The sequence below is a fragment of the Ischnura elegans genome, chromosome 8 (assembly GCF_921293095.1).
Source record: "Ischnura elegans chromosome 8, ioIscEleg1.1, whole genome shotgun sequence".
In the NCBI taxonomy this organism is placed as follows: Eukaryota; Metazoa; Arthropoda; class Insecta; order Odonata; family Coenagrionidae; genus Ischnura; species Ischnura elegans.
Genome location: NC_060253.1, coordinates 1,790,918 through 1,806,963, shown reverse-complemented (window position 1 = coordinate 1,806,963; position 16,046 = coordinate 1,790,918). Strand labels below are relative to the sequence as shown.

The 16,046-nt window shown below is 39.5% G+C and overlaps 1 protein-coding gene across 1 annotated transcript in view; it reads left to right on the top strand.

Moving 5' to 3' along the window:
* Nucleotides 1-16,046, top strand: part of LOC124163701 (alpha-mannosidase 2) — a 200,727-nt gene that overhangs the window by 109,745 nt on the left and 74,936 nt on the right. The window contains exons 12-15 of the mRNA XM_046540768.1: nt 150-354; nt 10,846-10,904; nt 12,520-12,592; nt 13,034-13,294. Of these exons, the coding sequence (XP_046396724.1) occupies nt 150-354; nt 10,846-10,904; nt 12,520-12,592; nt 13,034-13,294 (598 nt within the window). The remainder of the gene's footprint in view (nt 1-149; nt 355-10,845; nt 10,905-12,519; nt 12,593-13,033; nt 13,295-16,046) is intronic.

Here is a 16,046-nt window from a genome sequence, read left to right as displayed (position 1 = left end):
GTTTACGAACGTCAGATTCAGATCCCCGACAACCATGAAGAGAGAAAGAAATTTAACCTATGTGTAAACTTTTTTGGCAAGGCCGTTTTGAAATTATTTTGACTGGACCAGAGCTAGGATTTGATTAAAGCCATGTTGCTCGATTGCAGGGCTGCCGAGATAATGTTCTCGATGGCACTGGGGGCGAGAGGGCGTCAGGTGAGGAGGCCAGATGTGCCGACACCCGCGCCCACGCCTCCTTCTCTGCTCCTGCCCCTCTCCTCACCCTCATCTCCCGTGGCGCGGCTCCTCTCGCCCGAGTGGGGGTTGCTCCCGCGCCTTCGAACTGCAAGGCGCTGGCATTCACTCTTCCAAGTAAGTGCTCCGTGACTCACTTCCATTTTGGCATCAGCTCATGTTCCCAATGATGTGTGATTTTTGTATTGATGCTGGTGAGCGTGCTAAAAATAATGGGTGATTTATCTCTAAAGTGATTGGTTGCATTATTATTGGGTGTGAAACTGCTGTTTGTCAATAGATGACTCCAGCAGTTATTGCAGGTTGATTTAGACGGATAGTAAATGTCATGGATCAATCTTAAACACTTGATAAACAAGCAGGTTTAAGACAAGCGTGAGTTTGTTTTGGTGACATATTCTAATTGTTGCGTGAAAATGTGTGAAATTGTCAGAAATTTTTGTCATTTGTGGGGAGTGTTGATTTTCTTCTTTCATTAAAAGAAAACGGTCACTGAAACACATTGAGGGCTCCAAAAAGTTTACAGGGATGGTGCTTCAAGTGAAACAATATGCCCTGATTGGTTTTGTCTAGAGATGTGCGAATAGTATCCGCAAATACCTCGGATACTAGAAAGTATTCGATATTCAAGATCTCGAATAATTATGCTAAAGGTACCGTCTCGAATATCTCGAATACTTTGAATTTACTGTCATACACTGTCGCACGCACATCGTTGGTAGTTGGATTTGGGAAATTGTGAAGAACTCTAGTCGTTCAGTGCATGCAGCGCCGTTTTAGGCAAGTTGACGAACTACATCAAATTTGCGGATTACAGTGGTGAAAAGAGTTTGACGTGGGGAACCGAAAATGATTGGGTGAAAAAATCCAAAAATCCCCAGTTTCCCCCACCAGGAGAACCTCAGTGCCATGGGATAGTAACTACGTAGCACAATTCCCAAAATCCGCTACCCCCTCCATCCATCAGCCCTCGGCCTCCGACGCTTTCCTCCTCTCTGAAATCAAACAAAAGGTGAAAAGGTCCAACCTCCCACAGGGTTCCTATTAGGAAGACCATAAAAGCTTCAAAAGAAAATATCAAGTTACATGAGAATAATAGAATCGTGTTTCACCCTGCCTTCTTTCTCCCCCTCTGACCTTTTTCTGCCTACCTGCTTCTAAGTTCCTCATTTCTGGAGGTCTGCATGAGTCATCTATTAGCACAAAAGGTGTCTAACAATGACTTTCGTCAATTTATATTACACCTTTATTGGATTGAAATATTAGAAATGTGTGCGTAATGTCAAAAAGAATAAGACCAAACACGACGTATTTCTGACTTTATTTAAGCATTTTACACAAAGAAATAAATGTCGAAATACGACGGAGACAGTCTGGTGAAACTCGATATCCTCACAACTGAGCTTCTCGGAAGTTGATGCAGTATATTTTTCCGAAAACATATATCAAGTTACAATTTATGAGTTATGCTATAAATCTCTATCGTCACAGTCACAGAGGAAGGGATATTTTCTCAGGATATTTGGTTTCTCCCTGCTATCAATTCGAATTCATCTGCTATCTCATGAGAACTTCCAAAGATGGACTGAAAATAATTGAATAAAATCCGGTGGAGAAGCTGTCTAGTCCTGGCTACTGCTTCTACACTGTTCACTGCTTAGGCACTCCTTCGTCACCGACTGAAGCCCTTTGCACATTCTCTCATGAATTTAGTTAATTAAGCCCATTCCTTCCCATGATTCAGCGCTTCCAGGACGAAAGACAGCCAGATACTGCCTCCCTCGTGGATTGATAGCAAGGTAATTAGGCGAACACTCAATGCACAGAATTGTCAAATCCCTGTTCAAATTGGCAATAGAAGAGGCATTTTGCCCTCAGTATGGGTGCATTTGTAAAGTATTATTTCATCTGTAATATCCTTACTACATCTCCCCACCTAGTCATTGACAACTGCAGTATTTTTCCCAACCTTTTCCCCTCCAAAATTTAACATAGGCTGCTATTATGGATGGAATAGCATTATGCTATTCTTCATTATTGCAACCGATGTTGCTATAATATAGCGTATTGCAACGCCTATGCTATTTGGTATTACGAACGGTTGCAATTCGTGTTTTTACTACACCGGAAGACGTAATTCTCAGAATAGCATAGGCCCGTTGCTATTTACTATTATGAACGGCGAATTGCAACCGGTAGGCTTGCTATAATATTACGCGGTCTTCGATGCCGAGCAATTCGGTATTGCAACCAGAAAACGTGCGCATTGCGATGTCGAATTGTTTTTCTGAGGTTAAAGTAACCTAATCAAGCATTGAAAAATGGAATAATAGCCAAAAATAAAATTATATCAGCTTTATTTTAATTAAATAATAGTAGCATAAGTGATGAATATTTAACTAGTTAAGTGATTTGGTTAGGAATTAACATTCGAGCTTAATATATGAAGCACAAGCTTGCTTCATCGACAGTACGAAAACAATAACAATTAATGCAAAGAATTACTACCATTAGCCCAAATTTTACGTGTTTTATTCATATTTACAATTCATAATTTTATTTCATCACTTGACTTGCTACTAAAAATATCCTCAATGTAGGCTATCAGGTCGATTCTTGAAAAATTTCCAGCTTGTGTTAACACACTAACTCGCCAAATATATTAATAGTTATAGCTTTCAATGAAAACCATATATTACCATAATAATACCATATACTTTGATCAGCCGTTCATTTCCTCAATTGGACAGTATATACAAATACATGCAACGAGTCGAAATTGTTTTCCCCACTATTCGCTGCCTTCTACAATTAAAACTAAAAATTTACTAAATTATAAACACGGGCAGTCGACTTGAATTACTTGCTTGAAAACAAAGGATTTCTCCGAACACCAATAAAGTTTCCGAACAAATATGATTCACCACAAACGTTTAATGGAATATCCATGCACTACATCATTAATGCAATATATATCATGTGAAATTGAATACAAATTGTTTCCTCTATAGACAAGTAAGTTATTCACACAATTAAGTTTCAGTTTATCGGCACAGTTCAGGGTCTATCAAAAATTTCAGTGAGCACATAATAAAATCAGCTGATACGAAAACAATGATAACAGACACAACAGCACTTTCCACACGATTCACTATTGCTAGATTCACTTTTTCACAGCTGTTCCATCCATCCTCAAATTCACCATCACCTCCCTCTGCTTTTTCCAAATATGCAGCTGAAATATCGATACTATTCCATCATAATACATGAAAGCACAGCTGTGACGTTGCCACCTACTTCATTTCCTAAACAGAGAATGAACACTGAAATTAGGGAGTCATAATAATATATAGATAACATTAGAAACGAAAGCTTCTAGTTCATACAGTAAAACGATATCGTCACGAGCAATACAATAAAAGTTGATACATATTACTTCTGATATGCAACAAACAGACTTCGAAGCCTAACACATTTACGAAGAAAATCAAACATATTTAGCTTTCAATGATTATTTCGCATAGCATATATCTCACGGTAAAGGACCGATCGGATATAGGTAAATCATTGAATATTTATGTCCGATAAATCATCATTATAACAACGAAATTATGACCTAACCAACCTGTCTGAAGCCATTGGGAAATTATCACAACCACAACAAACAGCTGATTTCTTAAATGAGATTTTCAAAGCGTATTATATATTTCCAAGGTTTAATATAATTTTTAAATGTAAATAAAGCAATTATTTATAATTTCAAGTCAATATTCCGTAAAATACAAAAAATATATAAAATATCTTCTCCCTCATTGGTTACGCAAACTGTTCAGAAAGTTTTTCATACGGGAAGAGGCGGAGCTTCCAAATAGCTCGCGCAAGAAATAGCATGCCGCTATTCCGAACAAAATTATTACTACGCTTCATTCATAATACGGGGTCGTTGCTATAATGACCCGCAGAATAGCGTATGCTATTTTTTGCAACGCTTATCCATAATAGCAGCCATAGTCTCTCTAAAATGAAACTTTAAAATGAAAAATGTTTCCTCCATCATTTAGTGTATTAATTCTTTTCCTTCCTCGTATATCCATCTGTTGATTTAAAATTTATTTGGTACGAGGTCACATATTTACTGGGAAGGATGTTGAAATTTGAGTAATATTATGGAATTGCAACATTTTCTTGGATATGAATGATTCAATTATTTAGCGTTTAAGCAGGAGTGTAAGAAATACCCCACACGGTTATCCTCACATGTTTAACCACGAAGTAGTAGTTTAACATGTGAGGAAGGCTTGCAAATATTATTTATTGCCATATTGCACTTGCACTATCTGGGTCTCCTGGTAGTGTTGAAAATAAAAACTCCAGAATGTGATATGAAAAAGCTCAAGAAATTAGCCATAATAGTCAATAGAAAGATCCTGAATTTGGTAATGGCTGTAAAATATCTTAACACTAGTAAAGCATTTTCCAGTACAAAATGAAAATTTTAATGATCCCAGTGCACTTCAAGCAGTGGATGAGAAGTCTGTAGCTTGGATGGGGAGAGAGATGAGTGGGCTTCATGTCAGCGGTAATCGTCTGGGGGGGTAGATCAGAACTTGGTGGACCATATCTCATGAGCATGTCGAGAAAAGGCAAAACAATAACAAAATCCCTCCTTGGGGAAACTTTCAGGAAGCGGGACTTGAGTATGTTTTTCAAATGCACAGTACTTTCTTCACCCTAAAAAAAAAACAACTGAGTTTTGGGGCTTTAGAACTAGGGAGTCCTTACAACTAAACCCTTTCCATTTGTTTACATAACCAAGTCTTAGCGAGTGAACATAAACTCAACTTTGATGATTCTGAGATTAGGCTCAGTGAATAAATCCAAAGGTTGGTTTGGATAGGTGAGGTTAGAGCTCTCAGAGAGCCACCGGTGAGTGAATTCCCCTCATTCAGAGTAGGGGAGCCAATTTCTTCTCGTTAGTACTATACTGAGGATTTTAAATTGGGGTGTCTAAATGTGTCCTCACCCAAAGCATCCAAAGAAGACTCTCTGAGGAAGCCTCAAGTATGACTGAGGATACATCGGTGAAAGCAATCGGTGATGCAAAAAAGAAAAACAAAAAAGAAGTTCATTCAGAGAGAGAAGAGTTTTGTGTTTTATGGAGGAGGTATTTGAATTTACCTGGATAATATTCGCTCATCTCTAATTTTCAACTACCATTTCATCGAAATACATGAAAAAATCCTACAGTCTTTAAACAAAACTCACTAAACTACAGCCTATCTTAAGAAGTCTACCAATTTCAAACCGTGTAATTCTCCTTTTATCCAGCCCGTCACCTCTGAGGAAATCCTGCAAATTTGAATGTCTCTCCAAAGTAAATTATCATCTGGCTGCGATGATATTCCAGACAAGATAATTAAGTATTCTATTCCTTTTATAACTTCCGTACTTACCTACTTAGGCAACTTATCTATGTCAGAGGGTAATTTTCCCCAACAGCTGAAAATGAGTATATTATAGTAAACTCTTGATTTTACGAACTCAGTGGGACCGGAAAATTGGCACTTCGTAAAATCGAGTTTCGTAATTTCAAACCTTTTTCATAAGTCACGAAAAAATGTTCGCTTTTGTTTCTTCCGCCCTTTTTTGTCTTTAGTGGTCTTATTTAAATGTTTTCGGTGGTTATTCTCGGTATTATTCATAGAAAAGGCTAAATACACCAAAGGATGAAGTTCGCCGTGAAAAAATATTTGACTTAGCCGGGATTCGAACCCGGATCTCCCGATTGCCGGTCAGGCGTGCTACCAGTTACACCACCAAGCCATCTTCTCAGAGCGAACTTCGGGATGGGTTTTACCGAACAAGATGTTGACGTCACAAGTCCACACTGTGGCACATGTGGCGAGGGTCGTGCTTACTAAGCCACTGTCGGGGAGAAAAACCCTTATTTTCCGCTGGTCTGCGGCGACGATTTTCAAAGCACTGAAGGAATAAGTGACTTTGTACGCAGCGCGCACGGGTGCAAAGTTAAATACACCAAAGGATGAAGTTCGCCGTGAAAAAATATTTGACTTAGCCGGGATTCGATCGCTTAAGAAATTCCCGACCAGTTTAGAAAACGTAATCAAATAATGATTTGCAAAGTTTATTATCAGAATTTAATGTTATAAATTTGTGGTTAGGAGCGAATAACAACTATTAAGTTCGCGTAAGATATATATTTGTTTCCAGCACCCACGGAATTTTAGCGGCAGCCGGCCTAGCCGCCATTTATGTCACCCTCTATCGCTCAGTGACGAGAAAAAAAAGAAAAACGAGGGCCTCCACCCATTTCCAAAATAACTTTCGTAAGTTAATATTTCGAGTTACTCCGTATTTTCAGCTGAATGTGCTATATTTTCCATTCGTTATTTTCATTGAGATTCAGTTACAATTATAAATTAGGTAGGATACGATTATCTTCTGGCAAATATTTGAAGTAAATTCTGTTTGAGTTCTCCGTACAGATACTGTGCTCCGTCATCTTAGCAGACATTGCTACGAAAGACTATATTCTTCATCAGGACCATATTCTTCATACCGGGTGTGTTCATATGGTATTTCTCTCTTATTTTATGCCAACAGGAGCAAGGTTCCAATCGGAAAACGACTGGAGAAACATCTTCCATTATCAGAGAAATAAAAAGGGAAACGTTATTATCCGCATTGATTGTTTTCCTACAAGAGACGTTTCATCATTTCTCAGCTTGTGTGAAGTATTGGTTCACTTGCGTGAATTCCCAAAAATGACACGCAAAAACCTGTACATTCACCTCATTTAGTTTTCGTGTTCCTTTCTCCGCCGTATTGAAAGTTAGGCAAAGGATCATTGACATAGAGAAAAGATTTTTTTAGCTTTAGCGCTAAAAAATAGTCTCGCCATAATCGTAAATAAATATAGTGAGGAAAGAGTAAAGAAAATAATTTCAATTGAAATGTCAGCAGAGAAGAAGAGAGACAATTATAAGCGCGGCACCATTTCCCCGATAGTGGAAGATACTTCTTCAGCCTCTCTCCGGTTAAAAACTTACCCCCGTTGCAGGTAAAGATGAACCATGCCCTTCTCCACAATCGGGGAACGTTCCCAGTGGGTGGGGTGAATAAGAGTGGGATGGGGATTGCCTGAGGAAAGAAGCGTTCAGCATATGGTGGGGTGAAGGGGGCAGGAGAAAGAAGGGTAGGGAAAGGGCCTTCAGCTCTGCCTCAGTTTACGTTTGGGGGGCGTATTTTTCTACGACGCAATTAAGCTCCGTAACCTTAGGGGGGGAGTGAATGGGAAATGCTGGGGAAGGAGGGCTTTGGGATGCGTAAGGTGGGTGACATCAAGATCAGCAGAAGGCCGCGGGAGGAAGTAAACAAAGATTTCGGAAAGAAAGATCTCTCGGCATGGGAAAACGGGGAGACGCGCGAGAAGAAAGTTCATGGTTAGAGTTAGAAGTGCGTCTTCATTACGAGTAGCCTGAAAAATAAGTTTGTGGTTAATAGAGCCCAATACTTAAGATATTTAAGTTGTTTACTCAGGAAGGCTATTGTATACACGAAAAGATACTACTAAAAAAATCTGTTATTTTTTCTTTTTGCCCTTCTCCATCGCCGCTTCCACCATGGTTTCTCACTTGCATAAATGGGAATTAAATTGGGGACCTAACTCGTTAGCCAGATCAAAATATCTTAATGTTTGAAGGGCAGCTTGTACTTCTTTTTTATTTGGTGAAATTACTTCCTCACTTTCATCTTCGTCGTCACTGCTATTCTGACTAGTCCCGGCCGCTGCTTCTTCCGATGTATGTACCGGCGTCCCATTGTCGCAAGCCCGGAGATCATCGTCAAGGGAAATATAATCGTTTGATGTTGCGCGCTGTGCTCTTCCTGCTTTTTCCAAGAATTTTTCAAAATCATCTTTTAAGCCTCTAATCTCCTCCGCGATTTTATCCGCTGCAGCTTCCTGAAGGTATAACGTAACGAATCAACTATAGCCGTGATATTATAGCAGTAGAATTACTAGTAGGCTAGTTGTATCAATTACCAACCTCGAGAACATCCTCATGATGCGCTATCAAAGGGAATCCGGCCGATTTCCAGCAATTAGCTATTGTAGTGGAGGAAATAAAGTACGTCTTTGAACCGTGTTCCTGCAATGAAAAATGACAATTTTATTAACTTGGCCATTTTAGCAAAGTTAACAAAATAGTTAATTCTCATCGCAGAAACACGGTTCGGAGACGTACTTGAATGCCTGATTGGCAAGAGTGCGATGCAAACAATTATTTTTGATGATGGCATTGATTGATTGATAGATTTTCAAAATGCAGTCAGAGCGGTCACCTTTGGGGAGAAAGGCCCCCCACTCGGAGGGTCGAAGAGAGGGGCCAGTGAGGGTGAGCTCGTCGAGGAAAGAGTCCCGGATTAGGCACCCTTCGAAGTGCTTCGGCAAAAAGTAGTCAAGTAGTCTTCGAAGTACGTTCACAGCAGCCTGCCTTGCGAACGTACCAGGTACGTTCACAGCAGTGCAAAGGGTTAATTAGGAGTGTGTACGAAATACCCCGCGCGGCCTTCCTGACATGTTAAACTATGAAGTATTGTCGATGCGATGTTTACGAATAGTCACGTAAATAGGGGCATTATATCAGTCCCAATATTTTAATTAAGTCCTACTTCCCCTAAATTCCCACCGTGAGGTTTTAGGCTAACCCTTTTTCTCCAAAGTTGCACTATCATTTACGATTTCACACTTTTGATGAACCACAGTTGGAAGCGCTGATTTTTTTAGCTACATACGCCGGCGTAACTAGTTTTGTTGCCATAGTTCGTATAAACGAATGCCTTTTGCTCCTGGGGACCGATCCGGGGTTCGTAAATTCAAAACATTTCGTAAAAACGAAACTTTGTATAATCGAATACCACCATGTATTTACCGTAGGCTTTTCGCCGGGACCGCACTATCACTTCGTATAATCGAAAACTTCGTAAAATCCTGCTTCGTATAATCGAGAGTTTACTGTATGTCCACTTCTTAAAAAAAGGGGGAAAAGAATATGCTGACAATTACAGACCCACATATTAGTCTTTTCTCTATTAGACTTCTCAAAGATTTTTGGAAAAAGTATGCACAGACATCTCATTAATTTCTCAACAAAAATGCAACCATCACTTTTTCGCAGTTTGGCTTTCGACAAAATAAGTCAACCACCGATGCACTGTATGAGCTTTTAAATGATACTTTAAATGGTATTGATGTCAAAAATGAAAATTTGGGACTCTACATTGACCTGACTAAAGGTTTCGATACAGTAAAACATGACTTGCTGCTCGGACGATCAACACTAGAGGGTCGACAGGGGTCATTTGACCCATTTTCAGAATTCAAATTTTTTTTTCTCTTATTTAAATATTTTTTAAAAGGGCGTAGCTGAATAAGAGGGTGAAAAGTCCTCTCTCTGGGATTTTCGCCGTACTTAGGGCATGGGACCAAAAGGGGGTAACCTCCCTACACTTCCAGTCCGCTAGAGGCCCACCTGGGCTGGCTAGCTCGAAAATACGATTTTCACTCTTTTTGAGTTATCTCGATCAAGAAAACTTATTTTTTAGTGATGTTTGTGGCATTTGAAAGCTTATTCAATAAAGAAAATTTCCATTTGTTTTCAAGAATTTTCAGCAGGAAAAGGAGGAATGGCGTCGATTTGAAAATTTCTAATCGCATGTTTTCGTAAAATATTTTATAGAGGGCCATGAAAAAAAAAATTCTGGTGCCATTTTTGAATACTTTTCGGCTAGTGTATCGGAAAATTTTCTGTAGGTGGTGGAACATCGTGAAAAAAAAGAAAATATGCGATTTTGGCCAATTTTTCCTGTTTTCTCTACGTTCGGGCCCTCCATAACACCCTTTACTGACCATTTTATAAAAATTTCGTCCTCTCACGAACGCTAATGCTCATACAGATTGTAATACCCACCACAGGGACTGATTTTTGAGGAAACTGGTGCCAAAAATTGCTCCGAAAACTGCTGGATTTTGTGAGAATGTAGGTTATAAAAATGAGCTCAATTTGAATAGTATTTCCGGGTTTCTTAGTGTAATTACCTTGCATAGCTTCATGTTTGCATGTTAATTTATTATTTGAGGTATTCCCATTCAGCAGTACTTTTTTCATAATTATGGTATTAGATTTTAATTGTTCCATGTCAGTAGTAAATTTCTTGTAATTTCATTGCTGTCTTTTGATTTCCTTTGAGTAATGCCCAGTAATATATTTCCTGATGAGGTTATCTTTGCTTTTCATAAAATGTGATTAGTGTTAATTTTGAAAACATCTCTGGAGTTTCATGTCTTCATGAGTAGGTGGTTTAGGGGTGGTTTGACTGGGCCAAGTGTCCATTTCTCATTATCCGTTGATCCAAATACTAAGTGGCCCCAAACTTCATTTCAGGCCAAGAGCCTCAATCTAAGCCAAGTACTTATATGTATAACTCCCAAGTACCCCTGAATGTATCCTTCTCTTTCAAGTATTAGATGCTGATGAATTATTTTAAAGCTTAACTAATGCTTAATGATCGTTATTTCTGTTTTAGCACCATGATGGAGTGACTGGCACTGCAAAGGATCATGTTGTTAATGATTATGCTCAAAAGTAAGAAGCTCTTCTTTCAAATACTTAAATAAGATAGTGCAAATACTACTCCTGAATGCTTACACAAAATGGGATCATACAGAGTTTCTCTACCAATTCTGAGACTTCGTTTTGAATTGAAGTGGCTCTGATCTACCTTGGTGGAATTTTACATCAACATTTTCAGTTTCATTGCCAATATTATGGATTTGTCTCTCTCCTCTCCTGGCATAAAAATTCTGCTTTCAGCATCAATTTCCTAGAGCAGTATCGTGATTTTTTTGTATTTTCTTTCATAATTATCTTGACATTTTGCTATGCATTATAGCATGCAGCTTTTCCTTTAAAGACCATTTGACCTTTCAATTGAAACCATTGGGTTTCTAATTCAAGGGTTTTCAATGTTGATAATTGGCCACCCACCTGTGTGTGGCATTATTGAGACAATGTTTTTTGTTAGCCTTCTTGATTTTTTACTGCCTCAATGTCTATTCATATCTCATAGTGTAAAAGTTTACTCTTTTGCCATTTAAATCTTATGTAAGTTCATTTGCTGATTAACAGTTTTAACATTTAAAATTAGGTTGAATAGCCATGCGTAAATTGTGTAAATGATTGAATATTGATGCATTCTCCTGATTTAACTTTTTCGAGCTCTCAAAATTGTTCTATATGATTTTTGTAGTTTTTCTGTTGTAAGCTGACAAGGAGACACCGCGAAAGTGATGTTCGGGGTCTGGATGAGGATGTTATTTTCTGAAACTATATGGGTACGGTAGAAAAAGTGTCACGGCTTTCTTTAACGTAGGCCCGGGTTTGAGAGATATGCGCATGTAAAGATTTTGCACAACATGACATCCCTTGAGTGATCACTCCCTCTTTACTACGGCCGTGGTGGCGTGGTCGAGGGTGCTAGTCCTCTAACCTGTAGTGGGTGTCCCGGGTTGGAGTCCCAGTGTCGGCAATACTTTGTTCTCTCTTCTAATTTTTGTAATCACTGTTACAACTCATCCCCAGTCGTTTTATTGAATTACTTCACGATTTTTTAAAATTTTAATATCAATTTATGGAATTTAAATGAAACTCCGAATTGTGCCTTACCGTGCGAATTAGCCTGCTTCAGCAGCAGCCTTTTCAAGCAGCCTACTCAGGACATGAGTCATGGTGAGCGGAAGGATATTCTGTTTTAAGGATTGAGATTTTATTCCTCTCAACATTTTCACAACTCCCTTATTACCTGCCATTTAGCGTCCTTCAAAGAATTCTGTCCCAACAACCCTCCCTCGACAGCTGACCCTTGATATTCCCTGAACGAGGCGCCAAATTGGTGAAAACGGGTGCGAAAGCTAATCAAAGAAGACCTTGAAAACGGCTTGAGTTGGCTGCTGGAGAGCAGGGTCATTGCACTTGAAGGGTAGGAGGGGAAACTGGCTGGGGTCAGTAACTGAATGTGCGGATGTCTCCTTGTGAGTGCAAAAAAGTAGTAATTTATTCATCGAAATGCTCTATTTTCCTGGCAAAAAATAGCCTTAATTTGGAAATATGGCTCCCATAGAAATGGTGCAAGGATTTTTTTACCTCAGGAATTTGTAAATGAATGTTAAAGTTTTTACTGTAATTATTTTTCTTATTGCAGGATGCTGGAAGCTATCAGTGGCACTCAACATGTGATTCAGCAGTGTGCTCACTACCTTTTGACATCACCAGATGTGAGTATAAATGCATTGTATTTGTTTTGAAAGAACTAAAGGCATAAATGTAGACTTTATAAAGGCTAAAAGCTATAGCTGTTGGATTTAAATTCCCAGATCACTGTGGTCACCTTTGGTCACACCACACTGCTGGAAATGATTATAATTTTTCCTTTTATGTCCGTTAAATGAGTGTGACTTGCCAGACACTGGGTGGAGCTTTTTCCTCATGTCCTGATGGGCATTTGAAGATTAAAGTATAAAATTTAACTCTGTTGTCAAATTGGTTTTTCCGATAATTATGTAGGAATGTACCTTTTTTTGCTTCAGTAATCATTTCAGTTCTAACCTAAAGAACCAGTGGAACCTTGATCTAAAGAACTGAGAAAACCCATTCATAGTGAAAATGCAAAAACTCTGATGCATGGCTCCTTCCTAATGAGTCGTATTTTCCCGAAGGTTCCGTACCGACCGATGCCAGAGCAAGTGTTCTTCAGCCTGGATGACACACGGAGGCACCACCACAGTCTCCCGGAGAAGACCCCGCTGGACCTTGGTGGGGTGGGGAGGGAGGAGATTGAGGAGGGCAATGGGGTGGGAGGGGAGTGGGCTGGTGGCGGCGGGAGGGTGGGCAAGACCAAGAAGGTGGTGCTGTTCAACCCGCTTGCATGGAGGAGGAAGACTGTCATTTGGCTGCGCGTCAACACTCCCTACGCCATTGTAAGTCTCATGACTTTGTCCTGCTCTCTATCCTCAATGAATGAGAATGAAAGTAAATCAACTGAATGCAAACTACCCTGACTGATGTCCTTCCTTGTGTTCGTCCTGTTATTCCGATAATATGTTGGTGCTAAGGTTGAGGAGGGGTTGTCTGTTGACTGGTTTGTTGCCTCAGGGACGCATGGAATGTGCAGGGGTGGAGAGTGGGGAGACAGTGGGACATCCCTCTGGCCCAAGCTGTGAAACATGGGGCATGCTGACAAGACATTTGTATGGAAGGAAGCGTGCACAGTACTCACCCGATTATCCGGGCTAATGACGGGGAGAGACAGCACGAATTTGGAACATTTAACACAACATTGGGAGTAATTACACTATCCTCTGTTAAATGCTTATGACTCATACTTACGTATAAACAGGAGACTTGAATGTGGAATCAGCAGCATTTTGATAAAAGTTATTTAAAGAATGCGAGATATTGTTGCAAATGAACAAATGTATCAGTTTGTGCGCCATGAACGTCAGGAATATTTACCAGTTTTTGTTTTTTTTTAATTATTTAAAAACCAATTTTAGGAAACAATAGCAATATTTAGGAAGGAAGATATGCCGTCGCATGTTCTCTGATAAATTCTGTGCATTTTGGTACCTCATTTGTAGAGTTTCGTTGCGTATAAGTTGAGAAAAAGGTATCTATACTGTAGAAATAATATAGAAGATAGACATCACATGACATTTATCTGGGTTTAATTTAAGCTTCCGGACATAACACCAATTTCTTGATTGAAGCTTTCGCGGCTCATGATGATTAAAAATAACTCACGTACGGGTGTATGCCGCGTGTCGTAGAAGTGGAGATTGCCCCGACGTTTTGCGACCGACTGCTGGTGCCTTTTTCAAGGGAATAGTGTTAGGATTGGGTTTTTGCTGCCTTTTTACATTTCAGGTGGGAGGGGTGGGCGGAGGGTGTGGGGAGTTAGGACTGGAGGGGGAAGATAACAAAATGTTGCGGATGACTGGGTTCCAAGTATTGCTGATTCTTAATCTGGGATCTCTATTGTAGTTGTTCTTGTTTTTCTTTATTTCTATGGCCTCGCGGATGAGTCTGGTTTTACAATGTTTTATCCCCGTGATGACTCTTGATTTTTCGAAGTCGATCGCATGTCCGGTGGCTTCGTGCTCCGCTACGGCTGACTTTGAAGGGTAACCCAGTCGAATGGCCCGCTTGTGTTCTTCTATCTGAGTTTTGACTGTTCGTCCGGTTTCCCCGATGTATTTCTTCTCACACGATCGGCAGGGGATTTCGTATACTCCTTCAATTTGAAGTGGCGTGATTTCTCTTCTAGGTTTATGGTTTTTCTTGATTAATTCTTGATTTTTCTACACGCACTCCTATTTTCACTATATTCTCTTGGTTTTTACTCTGTATGGCTCTATCTAAATCACCTTCTACTGCTGAACTGTATTCCTGAGACGCAGAAGGCCTACGACGCCTACGACTGCAGGGAGGGAACGGAGCCATTGTGTTTGAGACTCTATAGCGGACCCTTTTACGTGTTGATGCTATTCATGTGCCACTCGGCCACCGCTCCTTTTCTCCCCCGTGAATACCGATGACCTTGAAGGCTTTAGCAAAGACCCTCCACCTGGAAGTCAATCGCCCGATAACCTATGACGGCAAAAATACGTCTCAAACCGTATTGCTGAAAAAAAAACTCATTTCCACTAGCCCCACGCTTAATTAACGATCTAAATTATTTATTATCATTCTGTTAAGGAGATGAGATAAATTACTTCCGTAGGCCGGCTATCTGGACCCAATGACGAGTAATACTTTTGGCCATTTCACAGCAATGGATTTCGATTAATATATAAACAAAATAGAAGATTTGAGGCAAGCAATAATATTAATATGTGTAAAATGATAGAAATTTCATGTGTACTTAGTGCAAGTTCATGTTTTATCACGAGAGCGTTTAAGATTTTTGATTAGGCTACACTGCGTTGCAATGTTTCCCCGAGGAATGAATTTGCTCTGTATCGGAATTGCGCTAATCGAAATCGTGCTATACGAGACATGGGTGTACTATCGGTAGTTCTCGTAGGGTCGCCTTCCTGTACTCTTTTCACCTTTAAAATTAAGAAAATGAGCGCTACATTGAAAAACAATACCATATGAATAAAAATCACAATGTTTCATTGATTTTCTGAAGACAATTACATGAAAACGGCGTCTATCTCCCGTGATTTATCCTATATATATTTATTGAAAGAGGACAATTAAAGCTGAGTCATTTCTTCTTCCTCACAGCATACTCGGATAATATAACAACAACCCTGAGTATGTCAACTGGTTGTTTTTAAACATCATAAAAATTGGACAAAATTATATTAACCTTAAATTACGGCCACAGCCGTACACAATCGCTTCTGGAATAAAACCATATTGATTGTTATATCGATCGATATATCGATTAATAACACGCAAGATTATAAGATTACGACGTAATTACGAGAAGATTTTATATTATACAGTTGAAATTTACTTTAAAAATTTGTATAATGTCGTCTGCTTTCGTGCCGAGATCAAGTACTTTTAAGCTAAGCTTTGCGTGGAGATCCAGAGCATCGTCTGCTCCTGCAGCAGTAGTCAAATATGCACGTACTCCGTAGCATTGACGTCGTGTTTATTGAGTACGTGCTGTACTGCTTAAGATAAAGTGGGAATTGGATAAGACTCATTTCTTCATCT